This window comes from Neomonachus schauinslandi, chromosome 5 (assembly GCF_002201575.2).
Source record: "Neomonachus schauinslandi chromosome 5, ASM220157v2, whole genome shotgun sequence".
NCBI lineage: Eukaryota > Metazoa > Chordata > Mammalia > Carnivora > Phocidae > Neomonachus > Neomonachus schauinslandi.
Window position 1 is genome coordinate 105,807,640 of NC_058407.1, and position 19,762 is coordinate 105,827,401.

The 19,762-nt window shown below is 39.4% G+C and overlaps 1 protein-coding gene across 2 annotated transcripts in view; it reads right to left on the reverse strand.

Moving 5' to 3' along the window:
• The window catches only part of CCNY (cyclin Y), a 231,517-nt gene that overhangs the window by 114,210 nt on the left and 97,545 nt on the right, over positions 1 to 19,762 (reverse strand). Inside the window, exon 2 of one of the 2 annotated variants that reach the window (XM_044915488.1) lies at positions 16,577 to 16,604. The exons of the other annotated variant lie outside the window; for it this stretch is intronic. Coding sequence (XP_044771423.1) covers positions 16,577 to 16,604 — 28 coding nt within the window. The remainder of the gene's footprint in view (positions 1 to 16,576; positions 16,605 to 19,762) is intronic. 2 annotated transcript variants of the gene reach the window in all.

Here is a 19,762-nt window from a genome sequence, read left to right on the forward strand (position 1 = left end):
AATCTCCCCCACCCCCACCACCCCACCTCACTCTCAGACCACAATTCCCTACAGGGAAACGTCATGCAAAGAGAGGGCCTAGAAGAACAAAAGCCCATCTTTCAAAGAATGAGATTTTATGGAGTATATTTTTATTCAGGCCATTTTATAATTGTAGCACTTGGAAATCAGAATTAAGTTTCTACATTAAACTTCTACTACTAGATTTTATATCCCTTTAGTGTAAGGAAAAGTTCTATGAAACTGACATTTTAAAAAATTTTGTATTTCAAGCAATTTAAGTCAGTATAATTTTAACATATCCCTTTCTTTAATAAAGACGAGGGGGTAAAAAAGAGGAAAATTTTCCCTTCTGTCATAAACATTTATCTTTGATTTTCAGTTACAGGCCTGGTCTCAAGTAAATAATCTATATGCATACTATTCATCTCATTCTAGCTCCCTAAGAGACTCCACCTTCGTATTTCCAGCAAATGGGGTCTCTTCAGGGAGGTGCTGCTTTAACAATATAGAATGAACTCTGGATTGGCAATCATAATGCTCTCGGCTGGAGAAAAATCACACCATTTCTCAATGCCTCAATACCTCAACCCCATGGCTATATAGTAGAAATAAAAGCAGCCATCCTTAAACAACTTCATGGGAATAAAAAACAAATCAAAATGGTATGTAAAAAGAGAGATCCATGGGCGCCTGGGTGGCTCAGTTGGTTAAGCGACTGCCTTCGGCTCAGGTCATGATCCTGGAGTCCCTGGATCGAGTCCCGCATCGGGCTCCCTGCTCGGCAGGGAGTCTGCTTCTCCCTCTGACCCTAACCCCTCTCAGGTGCTCTCTCTCATTCTCTCTCTCAAATAAATAAATAAAATCTTTAAAAAAAAAAAAAAAGAGGTCTTAAAATAGTGATGCTACATGAAAATCTAGTCATATTTCAGCCTAGTTAATTTATAAGTTAGACAATCTCTCTAATAGCATAATTAACAAGTGTTATTAACAAATGTATGCAATGTTTATCAGAAGGCAGAATAACATGGGACTGGAGTGTCCTAGTGTGCTCAATTATGGGTCATTCTACTTTGGAATCTGCTTCAAGCTTCATCATTTCTGCTACCCAGGGTCTCTGTTTTCTAGAAGTTGGAAGTCCTTTTTTTCTTGAGGTCTTTTTTTTTCTTCCTAAAGATGGTTGCCACTACTGGAGCTGTTCCAAGGTGCAACTGTTCAAACACGAGATGCCATAAACTGGGGTCTAAAACACTGGTATAGCTGCAGTCAGAAACCTCCAAGTTTATTTGAGGACATCTAGGAAAGAATCATCTGGAGGAGGCATAGGAAGTAAGGGTCCAGGGCAGGGGTAAGCAAATCCTGCCCCAGGTTGTTTTTGTAGGTTTTTTAGGTAAAGTGTTTTGTAGGTAAAGTGTTACTGGAACCCAGCCAGGCCTGTTCATTTACATCTTCTCATGGTGACTTTTGCATACTGTGGCAGAGCTGGGCAGTTGAGACAAAGATCATGCCTTTCTAGGAAGAGCCCACTGACCACTGGTCTAGAGCTAAGGAAAAGGGCCAATGCTGAACACTGGGAAGCATCTGGATACAGGGAGTACCGGAAATACAGATGTCATTCCCCGGGAACAGAAGAGTATCTATGGTAAATTAATTTCCAAGAGGTGTACAGGCAAAGGTAAGCTGAAACCATCCCAGAAGCTTTAGAAATAGTCCCATGCTCTCTCCCTCCTGCCTCCCAGTAACGTCCTTCCACAGCCACTCTCTTCTAAGCAGAAAGCAAGATTAGTTCTTATAAGGAAAACCACAAGAAATGGAAAATAACTGTTTAGCTTTCTGAAAATGTTAAAACAAAAAAAAAAAGGCAAAACTATCCCATCCTTTTTATCCATGTATAGAAGAAATATAGGGATAAATCATTTATTCAAGAGTCTCTTACCCTGTAATGCTAATTATCTCAAAAAACTCTTATAAACACTTGAAAGTGTTTGGAAAGCATTTACATAACCCAAATATGTACTTTAAAAATAATTCATGCACTTTGCTCACATGAGAACGTTTTTTGTCCTCATTCCCTACCATTTTGCCTTTCCTTTGCACACACAACAACACAGATAGGGTGTGTGTTGATGTGTTTTGCGTACTGTAGAAGTTAGTAAAGTTCTAATGTGACCAATTAAAGCAACCCTATAAAAGTAGGTATTTTTATCCCCATTTTACAAATGGAAACTGAGGCTTACAGAGGTGAAATATGCAGTCACCAACCATAATGATGGGGAAACTGGGGTTTGAACCAAGTCTGTTGGGTTCTAAAGGGTAAAACATTTTAATGTGATTTCAAAATGCATAATAAGAAGGTATGAAATGAAGGGAAAAAAAGGAAAATTCCATAAATATAATGTAACTTCAACGACACAAAGAAATATATTAGAAAAAATAAACTGGAAGGAAATAAACAAAATGTTAAAAGTGATATTCTGAGGGATTCACGAATTCAGAATGAATATTTGTTTTCCTCTTTGTGTTTTATTCGATTTTCAAATTCTATGGTGAACATTTATTATTACTATAAACAGAAACAAATATAATTTTTTTCAAAACGTTTTTATAAAGAGGCAACCCACGGAACTGGAGAAGATATTTGCAAATGACACTACAGACAAAGGGTTGATATCCAAGATCTATAAAGAACTTCTCAAACTCAACACCCAAAAAACAAATAATCAAGTCAAAAAATGGGCAGAAGACATGAACAGACACTTTTCAAAAGAAGACATACAAATGGCTAACAGACACATGAAAAAATGTTCAGCATCATTAGCCATCAGGGAAATTCAAATCAAAACCACATTGAGGGGTGCCTGCGTGGCTCAGTCGTTAAGCATCTGCCTTCGGCTCAGGTCATGATCCCAGAGTCCTGGGATCGAGCCCCGCATCGGGCTCCCTGCTCCGCAGGAAGTCTGCTTCTCCCTCTCCCACTCCCCCTGCTTATGTTCCCTCTCTCGCTGTCTCTCTGTCAAATAAATAAATAAAAATCTTAAAAAAAAAAAAAACACATTTCAGCAGTTAGAATGGCAAAAACTGACAAGGCAAGAAACAACAAATGTTGGAGAGGTTGTGGAGAAAGGGGAACCCTCTTACACTGTTGGTGGGAATGCAAGTTGGTACAGCCACTGTGGAGGTTCCTCAAAAAATTAAAAATAGAGCTACCCTATGACCCAGCATTTGCACTACTGGGTATTTACCCCAAAGACACATAGTGAAAAGAAGGGCCATATGCACCCCAATGTTCATAGCAGCAACGTCCACGATAGCCAAACTGTGGAAAGAGCTGAGATGACCTTCAACAGATGAATGGTTAAAGAAGATGTGGTCCATATATACAATGGAATATTATTCAGCCATCAGAAAGGATGAATACCCAACTTTTACATCAACATGGATGGGACTGGAGGAGATTATGCTAAGTGAAATAAGTCAAGCAGAGAAAGTTGATTATCATATGGTTTCACTTATTTGTGGAACATAAGGAATAGCATGGAGGACATTAGGAGAAGGAAGGGAAAAACGAAGGGGGGGAATCGGGAGGGGGAGACGAACCATGAGAGACTATGGACTCTGAGAAACAAACTGAGGGTTCTAGAGGGGAGGGGGGTTAAGGGATGGGTTAGCCCAGTGATGGGTATTAAGGATGGCATGTATTGCATGGAGCACTGGGTGTTATACGAAAACAATGAATCATGGAACACTATATCAAAAACTAATGATGTACTGTATGGCGACTAACATAACATAATAAAATTAAATTAAATTTTTAAAAAAAGTTTTTAGAAGTATAACCATCAGGCCAGTTGAAAGTCAGAGCAAGTATTTTCATACATCCCAATCAAGGCTGATGGTCACTCTATATTTCAGCACAATTAAATGACTGATGAATCATTAAGCAGAAGTTGAATCTTGTAAAAGACTCTGCATTAGAAAACAAGAAAGCCCATCATATGTGACATATGGGCTTCCTTTCAGAACCAGAATGGACCTTAGAGATCATTGGGTCCAACTCACTTTACAGATGGACAAACTGAGGCCAAAATCTTAAGTGCTTTCCCAAGGACTTACCAACAAATTAGTATTCTTTTGACCATATCATATTAGAAAGATTTCCATCAAGTATAGGTAAAATTAAAAGTTTCAAGCATTCAAAGTGGTAAGCTTCAATTCTTAGGAAAAGTCACATGTATGTACTTCATGTCATTCCCCAATTATGCCAATAAATAAGACATTTCTCACTATTTCTAAGTAGTTATAAAAATAAATGGCAATGACTACATCACTGTCTATAAAAATTTCACTACATCTTATTCAGCCTCTACTGCCAGACTGCCTGTCCTCCATGGTTAATTTCTATATTCGTTGCTAGAGCTTAGAATAGCATCTGTGCCATTTTCCAAGCTAAAGACAGATAATCATCTGCTTCAATGCTAGCTCACTCTTTCTTTTCCTTTCTTGGCAAAACTGGATCTGTGGCTATTAACACAGAGATCTGGATTTTGTAATTCTGTTCAACAACCACCTTTAATGGCAAGGTAAAGGAGTTATCATTTGTTTTCCACCCTTTGTTCCCTCCTCCCCCACACACACACTTTTCTTGTTGCTAATGCATGTATGTAATTAATATGCTGCCACAAAGTGATCTGAGTTTATATAGTTCAGTTACAGGTGGGCATGCTTCCCAAAGATAATCATTATGGTATTACCACTGCAGAGATGTGAGGGCAGCCCTTGGCACTGTCAAACCTCTGAATTCCAAGCATCTATCTAAAGAGAATAAAGAAATCCCATAGGATTATTTTAAACAATTCTCAAGAAATTCAGACAATATTCTCTTTTCTTAAGATTTATCTTTTTCAGAGAGAAAGCTCACATGCGCGAGTCGGGGAGAAGAGCAGAGGGGGAAGGAGAGGAGAGAGGGAATCTCAAGCAGACTCTCCACCAAGCACGGAGCCCAACTCAGGGTTCGATCCCACAACCATGAGATCATGACCTGAGCCAAAATCAAGAGTCTGACATTCCACCAACGGAACCACCCAGGCGCCCCTGGACAACATTCTTTCACAGCGAACAGTAAGAATTCCTGAACCATTCTTCAGAAGCTTGAAAATGAGCTAGAAATTTGCCCTAACCAAGGTAATACACAAAGAACATTTTCATGAATACCCATAAGAACCTAAAGAAAATTGGAATCACAAAACTAACTTTAGCAGGTATGACTCTTTTAAGATCATCCAGTTTAATTCCTTCCATTTGTAGATGGCCAGAAGGCACGTGACAGCAGCTCTGGTCATAAAGCCAGTGACAGGGCAGAAGCAGGGACAAAGACTCCTGTATACCAAAGCTAGCACTTTTTCTCCCACATATGCAGCCTGGAGATTCCAGAAATCCAGCTTCCAAAGGCAAAAGTACAAGGTAGACCACAATAGGGAAGACCATATTTTTTTTTTAAGATTTTATTTATTTATGGGGCACCTGGGTGACTCAGTTGGTTAAGCGACTGCCTTCGGCTCAGGTCATGATCCTGGAGTCCCAGGATCGAGTCCCGCATCGGGCTCCCTGCTCAGCAGGGAGTCTGCTTCTCCCTCTGACCCTCCACCCTCTCATGTGCTCTTTCTCTCATTCTCGCTCTCTCAAATGAATAAATAAATAAAATCTTTTAAAAAAAAAAGATTTTATTTATTTATTTGAGAGCGCACTTGCGCACGCACATGAGTGAGCAAGCACAAGCAGGGGAGGGGCAGAGGGAGAAGCAGACTCCCCGCTAAGTGGGGAGCCCATCGCAGGGCGTGATCCCAGGACTCTGAGATCATGCCCTGAGCCGAAGTCAGACACTTAACCGACTGAGCCACCCAGGTGCCCTGGGGAAGACTATATCTTGAAGGGGAAGCGGGGAGTGGCATGTTACTCACACAGGTGCACTCAGCAAGCACCTTGTTATCTGTCCCTGGTGGGTTTCCTCTTTTTTATGCTCCTGGTTGGGGAGAGAAGGGTGGGAATGTAGGAACCTCAGACCCATGAGCAGTCAAGTAAGGACACCCAGAAGGTGACTCAGGTCTTTCCTGGTCACAAAAGACCATTGGGAGAACCTCTCTAATTCTCCCTCCAGGGCATTACAACCAAATTAGACAAGTAATGGGATTTGGACACCTCAGAACTTTCTACTTTTAAAAATTCTCAAATTGATCCAGACCCTCTAGTATACTGCTGGTGGGAAATGTAAACTTCTGTGGTGGGCAATTTGGAAATATCTATCAAGATCAAAATGCATATACCACTTCCACTTCCAGGGAGATGAAGTAGATGTATTTTCCCCTATTTCTCCTGCTAAATAAAACTAAATCCCTGGACATTATATATAAAACAAACATAAGAAGACTCTGAAAGGTGGAGAGAACAAAGCAGACTGGCTAGGAATATCAGGACCAGAGGAACAACACAATGGTGAGTTCTGTGATTTTTTTTTTTTTTAACCTCCTATAGCTCAGACTTGGAGCTGAAGAAGCAGGCAACTGGCAAAATGAACAAATGCAGACCAAAAAAAGCCTGCTCTCTCTAGCTAAAAGCACACAAAGGGACCCATCTAGCAAGACAGGAAACTTTTAGATAATAACCACTCTACTCCAGACAAACACCACAGAAAAGACTGCAGCCCCAGCTCTACTCATAGCAACAAAGGCTAAGCGGGAAGCCTGTCTACCCTCGAGAGGTGGCTAACAAGGCACCCCAACACCCCCCCAACAGTAGGGTCAGAGAAAACCAAGTAGGGAGCTAGCTGGAACTTCATTCCCCACTGGCCAGTAATAACACCCCCCAACAGCAGTAATAAAGAGTGCCCCACCCCAAACACCCCTTAGTTGCCAACAGAACTCGAACTTATACCTCTATCAAATAGTAACAACGCAGTCAGTGCCCCTCCTATCTCCTATCAGTGCAATGTCATAAAACAGCGAAAGCAAAAGGTTTAGAGAAGAGCCAGGGTCTCAGTGCATGATAAAAAAAACTAGGTCTCAATCAAAAAATCACTCATCATACCAAGAAGCTGGAAGATCTCAAACTGAATGGAAAAAAAAGAAAATCCACATATGCCTACACTAAGATGACACTGTCTCTGAATTATTAGAATTAACAATAGAATTATCCAGCAAAATTTTAAAGCAGCCATGATCAAATTCAATGAGCAGTTATGAACACACTTGAAGCAAATGCAAAAATAGAAAGCTGCAGCACAGAAAAATGGAGTCTCGGCAAAGACACAGACAATGTAAAGAACAACCAAATGGAAAATTTAGAGCTGAAAAATACAACAACCAAAATAAAAAGCTCAGTAGATGGGCTCAACAGCAGAATGGAAGAAACAGAGGAGAGATTCAGGGAACTGAAAAAAAGAAGGGAGGGAGGACAAAAGAAATTATCCAACCTCAACAACAGAGAAAAATGGACAAACTGTAATTATAAAATAAAAAATAAAAAACAAGTCAAGCCAACAGCAACGTGTTACAAAGATCCAGCATTCATATCATTGAAATCCCAGAAGAAGAGACAGAGGACAGAACTTATAAAGTCCTTGAAAAAGTAATGGCTGAGAAGTTCCCAAATTTGTCAAGAAACATAAACCTACAGACTCAAGCTGAGCAAATCTCAAACAGAATAAACCAAAGAAATTCACATCAATAATTTAACTTCTAAAAACGAAAGACAAAGATTCTTGAAAGCAGCCAGAGAAAAATGACACCCACCTATAAAGGGGAAACAAATTGCAGATTTCTCATCAGAAGAAAGTGGCACAACTATTTTCAGGTGTGGGAAGAACGGTCAACCCAGAATCCTATACTCGGCAAAAATATCCTTCAGGAATGAAGAGGAAATCAAGATATTTTCATGAAAACTAAGAGAATTTGCTGCCATCCTGGCTCACACAAAGGAAACAAAGGAAACGACCAAAGAAAAAAACCAACTTTGGAACATCAGGAATGAAAAAAGAATACGGCATGCAAAAATATGGTACATACAAAAGGCTTTCCTTTTCCTTTTTCTTTTTTTTTTTTAAAGATTTATTTATTTATTTATTTATTTGAGACAGAGAGAATGAGAGACAGAGAACATGAGAGGGAGGAGGGTCAGAGGGAGAAGCAGACTCCCTGCCGAGCAGGGAGCCCGATGCGGGACTCGATCCCGGGACTCCAGGATCATGACCTGAGCCGAAGGCAGTCGCTTAACCAACTGAGCCACCCAGGCGCCCCTCCTTTTATGTTTTCTGAATTGTACCAGTAGAAGCCAAAAGTGGAACAACACTGTCTGATGTGGTTATGAATAAATGTAGGGGAAATATTTCAGACAATTATACAGCTCCCACATCTTAACGAATGACCTGTTTCTTACAAGGATATTCACTAAATAATAATAAAATATTGGAAACAACTTTAATGTCCATTAATAGAAGACTGGTGGAATAAACAATGATATACTTGTACAGTACAATATTACACAGCTATTAAAAAGAGTAAGTTAGAAATTTACATACTGGATCCAAAAAGAACACCAAGGTAGGCTGTCATGGAAAGTAAGCAGGGCCACAGCTGTGTGTATTATGCTATCACTTGTGTGAAAATAAATGTACACTCATATCAGTATGTCTATAAATGCAGAGGCTGCCTGTGGAGAGCCACACAGAAGCTGGTAAGAGTGTTTGCTTCCAGACAGAGAACTTACATCTAGGGAGGAGAGAAGGCTGTGGCAGAAAGGGGACCATTTTCTCCATTTACTATTTTCATTCCTTTCCATTTTTTTATTATCTAATTTTAAAACTTCTTAAGAGAAAGTAAAAACTTCTCACCCTGAACACAAAACCTAGAAGGATGCATCTGAAGCTCAGTGAGGCATGTGTATTTATTTAAACACAGCTACTGATTTTATAAACCCTTGAATTGCCAAGCAAATTCTTGCTACATTCATACTTAGTTTCATTTAACACAATATTTTTAACAGTTGAATTATAATTGAATTGAAAAGCATGATATATATGTTGAGTCTAAGGCCACAGCTATGGAAAAATGTGATTTCAAATGATCAGATCTTTACCTAAAGACACAAGGCAAATAGGACATAAGACCCTCATGTATTTTGGCAGTTCAAACCCAGTTCCATCAAGTCACACCAAATATAAAGCTTTTAAAATCGGCATTTTAAATTATGAACCTGTAAACCAGCTCACCGAGAAGGAAGAAATGAAAAAAAAATTTAACTCATTTTAAGCTTTCTGAAAATTCCATTTTCATCAAATGGACAAACATCAAAACTGGTGGAAGTTTTAAGACCTCAGAAACATCACAATCATCACAATATGTCTCACCTTGGAGCAAGGCTTGATCTGAGATGGGACATGGGCTAATACGCTAGAGGTTCAGGTGAAGCTGAATTCCCTCACAGTCTCCCCACTGCAGACCAACTGGAAACTCTTCAGCCAAGCTGGGAGGTAAAGTGAGAAATGGCAGCAGTGGAAAACCCAGCATTGACAAAGCCACGGTGAACTGAGAGTCAGAAGCAAGAGCTGAGTGACACCTGAGCTGGATTTTGACAAAAGGGAGGCTGGGGGTTGTACCAGACTCTTCAGAAACTATGCCCCTCAAGACAACCTTCTTAGATACATGTTGAAGAACAGGGAGACATGTTGAGAATTACCTTATCTTGGAAAGAGTTACTTTGTGAGCACTGTATCCCACCACCAGACATACCTTTCAAAAACCCTGTCTTCTCCAAAAGACAATCTCCAAATTCCTGGCCTGACATTCAAGGCCCTCCTCTCTGGACCCTCCACAAAACTTCCCAAGCTCCATCCCACTACTGCCCTCCCCAATCCTTCAAGCCACTCGCAAGCTGGGTTGATGTGCTGACCCTGCTCCTGTCCACCTCCACAGTTCCCATCTCTCCATTTCTCTGTCCACCTGAAATGGCTTCTCATCCACTATCCAGAGTGTATCCTTCTTTTGTAACTCGGTTTACATCTCCCTCACTTTTTAAAACTCCTGCTGACCACCTCCATCTATAATGAACTTGCTGCTTCAGAACTCCAAGAGGAACCATACATCATCATTACCATAGTAATAGGGAAAGGAACTTAACCATCTTAATGACCAGGGTGTGCCAGATATTATCTCACTTAGTCCTCAGCCAAACCTACTATTTGATACCTACATAGTACACTATGAGGAAGATGAGGCCCAAAGAGGTTGGAAAGGGCATCTGAGTACAAGTCCATATACTCCTAAATACAAAAGCTTTGGGCTATACCAACAGTTCTCAGTTTGACACTGAAATATTCTAATGAACAACAGACAATAGTAAGTAAACAAGTAACTTGGGAAGGGCACAGAGATGTAATGGCAACTTGACCAGGTCATATTATCCTTAAAATAAAGACAAATGTTGCATTCTATAAATACAATGTGCATGTGATTATTTCAGTATAAAAATAATCTTTCACATTACTTACCCTCAGGCAGAACCAGTCCTCATGCACGTGGGCCATATGGCCTACAATACAGCCCAGTCTGAGACCCTACCACTAGGCTACACTGCTTCCCAAGGGTATGGCAGGCTTATTCTGCACACTGGGCTTATTAACCCTTTACAAGGGGTCTTTGTGCACATTCTATCTTATTTCACCTTCACAATAAGCCTGTGAATAGGTAGAGTGGATAGTTATTCCCATTATTTTACAAACGAGGAAACAAATTACCAGGGAGGTAAGCAGTTTACCAAAGGGTCCTGAAACTAAGTGCCCTGGCAGGGATGGGGTTGTGGCACCTCTGACTCCTACTCTTGTAATATTTGTTTCCAACCATCATTCTCCATTTACATGCCTTCAACAGTGTCCCGTCCATCTCTGAACATCCACATATTGAAGTCTGCTTCCCCTAAGCAGTCAGAGCCTGTGAAGCAGGGGATTTGGGTTTCCTCCTTCAACTCCTCTCCCCGTGGCTCTCCTTCAACAGCTGGTAGCACTTCAGGTAGGGAATTCTGTTCATTTACATTCTAAATTTAAGTTTAGGCAGGGAGAACACAGAAGATGACACATAAAAAGGCAAAAAGGAAGAGTAAGGGGCACAAAGTGAAGAAAAGGGGGGAAAAAAGAGAACCAATAAATGAGGTAACAGGTTTACCCCCAAGTAGCAGCCACAGTTGAGAACAGTAAATATGCCTAGAATTGGATAAAAAGTACATTCTCAGAACGGTGATATAAAGAAGGAACCAGGAAGAATCATTCCAAAGACATCTATGTATTGGTTCATTCAAAGCAAAGGATTAGAAAGTAATACTTCATAAGCAGAAAAGGGAATCCTGGCCTTCAATTTGAAGAAAAAAAAAAATCTGACAAAGGGTCAGGACAAAGTATAAATATAGGAAAATAAAGTTCAAAACTAATCAATTTGTCTTTGAAGCCTTTTTAAAAAAACCATTTGCCAAATAATGCAAGTCCCTAAAATTGAACACTCACATAAGTAATTTTAATTCCACCAATAAGGACAGGATAAAACTCTCTAGGCAATAGCCAGACTCCTTCCACACTGTAGACATGCTACTCAATAGTCTGCCCAGTTGGGCCTTCACCAAGGGCCATGGGAGTCGTAATTAATTCATGAGGGTTGAAAAATTACACAGCCATTGCTTTTCCTTGAACCTGTTATGCCCAAATCCCCTATCAGACAGAAGGAAACAACATAATAACACATGGCACTGGGCCAGCCTTTTCTAGACTCACCTTTGTAGGGGAAAAACCCAAACTCATCATGACAGCCCACGTTAGAATCACATTATCAACTTGGGCTGCACCTTCCTTCGTGCTTCATGTCACTTAAAATACTCTAAAGAGAATGAAGAAGTTTATTCTCCAGCTAAAAAAAAAAATCACGAGCAACATCCCCCCTTCCCTCTCTGTCACTCACAAGAGTGTGAATATGATTGATGACACTTTGCAGCACTCAAATTTACTGTCAAGGAAATAGTGCCAATACCAGTCCAATTTGTACAGTAAAAGTCATCACTTTTAAAAACTACTATTTCTGAAGACAGCAGAGCTAAGATAAGTGTATGATATATATACTGGAAAATCTGTGGTTTTTTTTCTTTGTATGCCTAACAGTTAACATATCTGCTTAATTAGTATACTTTGGGACAGAGAACATTATTCTTCACTTCTTTTCTTTGACAACAGATATGTTTTACTATTTGACAAAAACCTGTCAGATGATTATATTGATATGAGATACCAAAAACAGTGTTTTTATTAACTAAATAAATAAAAAGGCAAAAAAATAAATTTAAAAGTTGAGAAAAGAGTAAAGGGAATAATACTTTATTTCATTCAAAAGGTCTTACAATAGAAGGGGGAGGAGTATGATGGGCGGGCACTTTAGTTGACATACTATTTTAAAGAGAAGCTATCTTCGTGTCCCTGCGCCAAAGTGAATCCTCAATTCAGATGGTAAGACCAAGGTACACATGGTACTAGCACATTAGTATAACTAAAAAGATTTAATAATGTTTTACCACATTCCAGATACTTAAGGATCAAATAAAAAAGGCACTGATGAAAATGACAAGCAAATGAACACAATGAGCCCCCAGAATGTCCTTCACCTAACAGAAGCCACTCAAGTGAGACTCCAGAGGCTGAGGTCACATAACTCTCGGTTCTGCCACTAACTAGCTGTGACCCTTTCTGAGCACCAGTTTTCTCAGCTGTGAAATCAGAGGATTAAACTAGATGTTCTCTTAGGGTTACTTTCCAGTTCTAAAATTCTACATGGTGAAGAAATTGCTAAAAAAAAAACCTGAGATACCAGAAAATTTTATTGGAGTGCTGTCCTTTCTTATACTATGTAATTAAAAAATTTGTTTTGTCTTTCATGTTCTACTACTGGATTTTTCTTATCCAACAAGAAGAAAACATTTGAATTTCTAAACTTAAGTATAATTAAACTTATAAAACCCAAAATGTGCATTTGTTTTTGCTTCCATATTAAAGAAATTTTCATTTTTGCGATCCAAAGATTCCACTGGAAGGAAGAGATTATTTCTCTTCATGAGATGACTGATCAATATATATGTTCTACCAGATATCTTATTAAGATAAACGGGTAAGGAAGAAGAACTTAAAATATTACAAAAATAGGGGCACCTGAGTGGCTCAGTTGGTTAAGCACCCGACTCTTGATTTTGGCTCAGGTCATTATCTCGGGGTCCTAGGATCGAGCTTCTGTGGGGCTCTGCACTCAGCAGGGAGTCTGCTTCTCTCCCTCTCCCTCTGCGCTCCCCCTGCTCACTCACAGGAACTCACATGCATGCGCGCACTCTCTAAAATAAAATCTTTAAAAAGTTATAAAACATGATAAAAACACTCAAACAAAAATATGTACCGTCATCTTATGCCCACTGTACAAGGTAGCCTGTTCAGTTATTCTTAAGTGATACGAAAATTACATGAAGGACTGCCTAAAATTCAAAGTTTCATTCAAAGGTAAGCAGTTAGAAATGTTAACTATTTATTTACGAAACATAGAGAATTCCTCTTTATTAGGGCTATTGTACAACAGGCACTCTTAGTTTCTTTCTCATTTCATCACTCCAACAGTCTTCTGAGGCAGCTATTAGTCTGCTCATTCAGGATAAGGACACCAAAGCTGAGCAAAATAAAAATATCCATCCAAAGTAAAACAGCAAGTAATGGAGCCGGAATGCCAACCCAGCTCTTCTGACTCAAATCTAATCCTCCTTCCCCTACTGTCAGACAATCAGTGTTAACTTATACCAGTAAAACTATGCCACATGACTCAAGTATTTAAATCACTGATCTACCAAGAAGGTTTGCACACTGACATTCTGTCCACAATATGATCTATCTATGCTTGTGCCGTTCCTCAACAGAAGAAAATGCACCACAATTTTTCCCAGACTCTGCATTAAATACCTTACACACCTCAATGCCAGAAAACCCATGGTGTAGATATTAATTTCTCCACTTTATGGGCGTGAAAACAGAGGATCATAATATGAAGCTCAGTAACTCAACATCAGACCAACAGCCTGTAAGTGGTGGAGCCAAGGAGCTAATCCAGCCTGTGGAGCTCCTAAGCCTGGGTATGGACTACATGCTTAGGATGCTTCTCCTTTCTCAATAAAATGAACATGGCTTTATCGGATTTTGCACTAAGAACACATGTCAAAACTCTAAAGAATGACAGTTTAGCCAATTTTTTTTTTTAATTCGGCACTGGTTTCTAAAGCATTTGTCAGCTAGATCAGAGGGAATTCAAAGGTTAGATAAATGATAGGCTGAAGCTACAACCTCAAGGACTGCTTCTCTCTCTCCTTGCATGCTTACAGAAGGGGGGAAGGAGGGAGAGAACTCCTAAATGTGAGTGATTTTACTTACAAAATCAAAGACAGGACAGGGAAAAAAACTATAATAAATTATATAATCATGCTTCTCTGCGATTAACAGGGTTAGTATAAAAACATACTCGTTAGAAAGGTTTATCCAAATGACCAAAGATGAATTTAAATGCTAAATTTTTTTTAAATTATATATACATAACATTTTTGGAAATAGATTTATGCTCACTTACATAGTTATGCCAGTGATAGAGGCATGAACAAAAAAAAATCTTTTTTCTTCTTAAACTGGGTTAAAACGTCAATCATTACCTTCAATTCTAACAGACAGTTAGACAACAGTTAATCTCTTTTTTTTTCTTTTTTAAAGATTTTATTTATTTATTTGACAGAGAGAGACAGCAAGAGAGGGAACACCAGCAGGGGGAGTAGGAGAGAAGCAGGCTTCCTGCTGAGCAGGGAGCCCGATGTGGGGCTCGATCCCAGGACCCTGGGATCATGACCTGAGCCGAAGGCAGACACTTAACAACTGAGCCACCCAGGCGCCCCAACAATTAATCTTTAAATTCTAATTTTTACCTCTTAATCTGCTTCTCTCTTGAGCAGTTAATACTCTGCACTGAAGTTGCTATTATGTGGCCAATCTATTCCTAAAGTGAAAAATTCCTGTACGGTTCAAATGGTTATCTCCTAATTCATTTATACGGTAACTTCTGATATTCATTCACAGGATCATCCACATTGCCCTCTTTCTTTTTTCCCACTCCTTTCCTTCACCTGTGCCTTTAAGGAAAAAAACTACTATGAAATCCACTATGACTTGAACTTAAAATTCTACAGTAAGATCTCAGCATCTCATCACATTTTTTTTTTTAAATGATCAGACTGAGAGTCAGGGCCTTCACTAAGATCACAGAGTTCATGTTTGGCAGAGCCAGGAACAAGACAAAGGGGCATACAAAGTCCTCTCTGTTCCAAAGCTGTTCTTTAAATTTATGCTAAAACTGCTACTGACGGAGCCCATCACTATTAAGTTGTAAGTCAAATACTCAAGGTTAGTTCCTGAATAATCAAAGATTATTTCAAGGGTCCTAAGAATTTTCCAATTCACTTGTTTAACAGGCATTTTTTAAACACCTGTTCCAACAATAACAGAGATTCTGCATATTTGTCTCTAATACACAGACACATAAAGAGAGCTTATACTGTGGTTGAAATGACTCCAGTAAGAGTAAGAGCAGAGCTATCAATTTACTGAACAGTTACTAAATACGAGGAACTGAGCTAGGTATGACAAAAGAGATTATGTCCATACTCATAGCAACCCCATTTTCTTCCTATTTTGAAGATATGTAAATGGAAGTCAATAGTTTAAATAATTTGTCTAATGTCAAACAGCCAGGGAGGACCTACATCAGTTTTTTTCAAGCTCTTTGGTCTTAGGACCCCTCTATAACTCTTAAAAAGTATTGAAGACCTCAAATAGCTGTGGTTTATGTGAGTTACATCTCTAGATATTTATCATATTGGACATTAAAATTGAGAAATTTTAATACTATTTCTTTATTCATCTTAAATCAGAAATAAGAATTTTAAATTACAATTAAAAAAAACTATTTTGGGGCACCTGGGTGGCTCAGTCGTTAAGCGTCTGCCTTCGGCTCAGGTCATGATCCCAGGGTCCTGGGATCGAGCCCCGCATCAGGCTCCCTGCTCGGCGGGAAGCCTGCTTCTCCCTCTCCCACTCCCCCTGCTTGTGTTCCCTCTCTCGCTGTGTCTCTCTGTGTCAAATAAATAAATAAAATCTTAAAAAGAAAAAAACTTTCTACAAAAAATGTATTTCTCAAAGCAGTTTATAAGAGTTACGATATTTTACATTTATGCAAATTTATTTCATATCTGGCTTAAGAGAGGACAGTTTTCCCTATTTGCTTCATCATTCAATCTGTGGCAATACATTGCTTTGGTTGAAGTATATGTAGAAAATCTGGCCTCACACATATATGAGGTTGGAAAAGGGAAGAGTATTTTAATAGCCTTTTCAGATAATTATATTCTTTGATACCCTGCCAAAAAAGGGTATTAAAGGTTAGCTGCAAATAAGGAATCTGAAACCATGTCAATGAACCTTTTGTACTCTGTTAGGTTAAAATCCATTGGTCTATCTTGTACTTTGAATGGATATTTTATTCAAGCAAGATTCTCTAACATTTTGTTGGTCATCTGAAAAATATTAATTCACAGAGCTGTATAGATCTTCTAAATGTTGACATATTTCATTATTCATTTTTTTTAAACATCACATTGGGGCACCTGGATGGCTCAGCTGGTTAAGCATCCGACTCTTGGTTTCAACTCAGGACATGATCTCAGGGTCATGAGATCAAACCCAGCGTCAGTCTCCATGCTTAGCATAGAGTCTCCTTTAGATTCTCTCCCTTCCCCTCTGCCCCCACCACCACTCACGCACTCTCTCTCTAAAATCTTTTTAAAAAAGAAAAAAAGAAAAGAAACACATTATTATTAACCCCATCTTATCAGAAATGTCTTTAAGTAACAGTAAACTGTTAAAACTCAGGTAAGAGATCTAAGTTTTCCAAAATTCTAGAATAACGAAAACATGAACTTTATCACTGGCAACAAGTATTGCCAGCCATCTTCCTTGAAGGGACACAGAGTCATTTTATTTATTTTCAGGGAAATATCCACCTGAATAACTTTAGTCAACTGTTCTTTAAACTAAAAATGGTGTTCCATGAAAAAAAAAGTGAGGCTAGTCTGTAACTCAATAATCACCTAGACGCTGCACTGCTTTAATGCTGGCTAATGAGCCAACAGTTCTACCCACCATCGCCCCTGTACCAGCAGAGCAATGTCAATACAGTGAAAGATGCAAGTAACTATTGATACTATTTTGCAAGTATTTCTGACCTCATGAACTACCAGATTTTGAGAGCTGCTGATCCACATGTCTGAAAAAGCTAGAATATAACATACCCAGCATAAGAGTAACGAACAAGTTGTATAGCATTTATGGAGCACTTATTACGTACTTGGCACTGAGCTCATTTTTTTATGTGCATGACCTCATTTAATCTTCAGACAGCACAATGAGATAATACTATTTTACAGATGAAGAAACTGAGGCACCGAGAGATTTAACCGGCCCAATATCTCAAAGCTAGAAACCGGCAGACCAAGTATTCAAACCTCTGTCACCTGAGCCCACAATTTATTAACCATTTTAATCTGACAATCTAAATCATAAGTGAACTCAACATGTTAGAAAAGCATAAAGGTACTTCCATGCAGTGCTGCCTCTAGGGTAGCGTGAAAAAGGACAACTGCCTAAGATTCTTTCTCTTTGTAGCCTAAGAAAAGTCAAGACCCAGGAATGCAGTAGTTAGGAGAGGAGCTGACAATTCCTTGGTATATTTAACCAATCCCCAAATCTCCTACCCCAAAGGCCCTTGTGGTAAATTATATTCCCCTCCAGGACAGTCATACATGTTCATTACAACAGTTAACTACCACGATTTTGATGGAAAAAAGGGAGAGGAGGTCTAGATGCGTTTCAGGTCCTGAAACTACTTCAGTAAACTCTGGGCTCAGGATGGAAGGTACCTCAAGAACCCAAATTTCCCAACCCACGATGACCCTGGTGTTTCTCAATAAAAATGAAAACAAACATGAGGCTCTTCCCCACCAAGTAACACTTGTTTAGTCAATCTAAGTAACTTCAGAAGAGAAACTAGAGCTGGACATTTCATCTCTTTTGTCATTTCAAGTTCTGTGTTTCACAATACCCAGTCTGATTTTTACTGTTAACTACTAACCTGTGGCATCACCCCTAGGAAGATTAGAAAGAAAAACAAAACACAGTTAACAGCTTCTGCCTTTAACTCCCATTGTACTACACTTCTCGCCAATCTCACTTTCTTTATGCTATTTCTTTCATCTCAGTACTGGACAACAACCCATGGGGGAGCCAGGACTGGACTGCATTTAATGGTTGCGTTTTGGTTTGCCCAGCATTTACGGAGTGCTTACTATGTGCAGGACAACAGATTGGCTCTGGGGACATGCCACTGAGTCCCAATCTTGCTCTCAGAGTTCATGCAACAGCACAGGTCAGTTTAAGATGCAGATGGGCTGACAGATATAAGAGTACACATACACAACATACTCCTCAACCCCGTGCAATTTCTAATATCAAGATCAAGTTCTTTGACACAATTATTTCTACAGTCCTCTACTTTTTAACAGATTTCCCTTGGCCAAGCACACCTTTGAGAGGTGTACAGGATTAAGAAGGAACAACTGTTCTTTGGTTGAGTGATACCTTCCTTCAAATTACTTTCCAAACAAGAATACCTCAAGATATTCCCTTGTCAGTTAGTCAGATACAAAGACAATCTAGTGAATTCATCATGTTACTTTTAAGAGACTATCACTAGGGGCACCTGGGTGGCTCAGTCGTTATGCGTCTGCCTTCGGCTCAGGTCATGATCCCAGGGTCCTGGGATCGAGCCCCGCATCTGGCTCCCTGCTCAGCGGGGAGCCTGCTTCTCCCTCTCCCACTCCCCCTGCTTGTGTTCCCTCTCTCACTGTCTGTCTCTCTCTGTCAGATAAATAAATAAAATCTTTAAAAAAAAAAAAAAAAGAGAGACTATCACTAAATCAAAGACTATGCCTCACTACCCAGACTGGTTACATCACCAGGACTTGGTGTTGCGATTCCAGTAGAAGGTGACTAGAAATACACTTGTTATGAGCTTAACATATATGAAAAAAATCCCATCTAAACAAACAAAAAAGGAAAAATTATTACAACTAAACAGTGTGGCTCAAATGTTTAAATTAAAAACAAAGTACTTGTGCCTTGCGCTGAGTAGGGGCCAAGCAAGGACTTTGCTGCCCTAGGGTGGGTAAAACATTCCCTAAAACTTACTCAGTAAACAAGATCCTGAAAAACTCATTCCATGTGGAAACTAAATTGTCAGTGTAAATATGGAAATTGAGAAACAGCCACAATAAAGACTTCAGTTAGTTTTTAAAAGGATTTTGTTAATATGTGTAGTCAATTCTTCTCACGTGTCAGGAATCTGTCATACAAGTGAATGAGCCATGGGGAGTCGGAGTTCTGCAGGACAGATTAACTCTAGGTGGCTGGTTTTTCCCATCTGCATTACCACTCACAGACACCAAAAGTAAGAACTGATAAAATACACACCACAGGGGCGCCTGGGTGGCTCAGTTGGTTAAGCGACTGCCTTCGGCTCAGGTCATGATCCTGGAGTCCCTGGATCGAGTCCCGCATCAG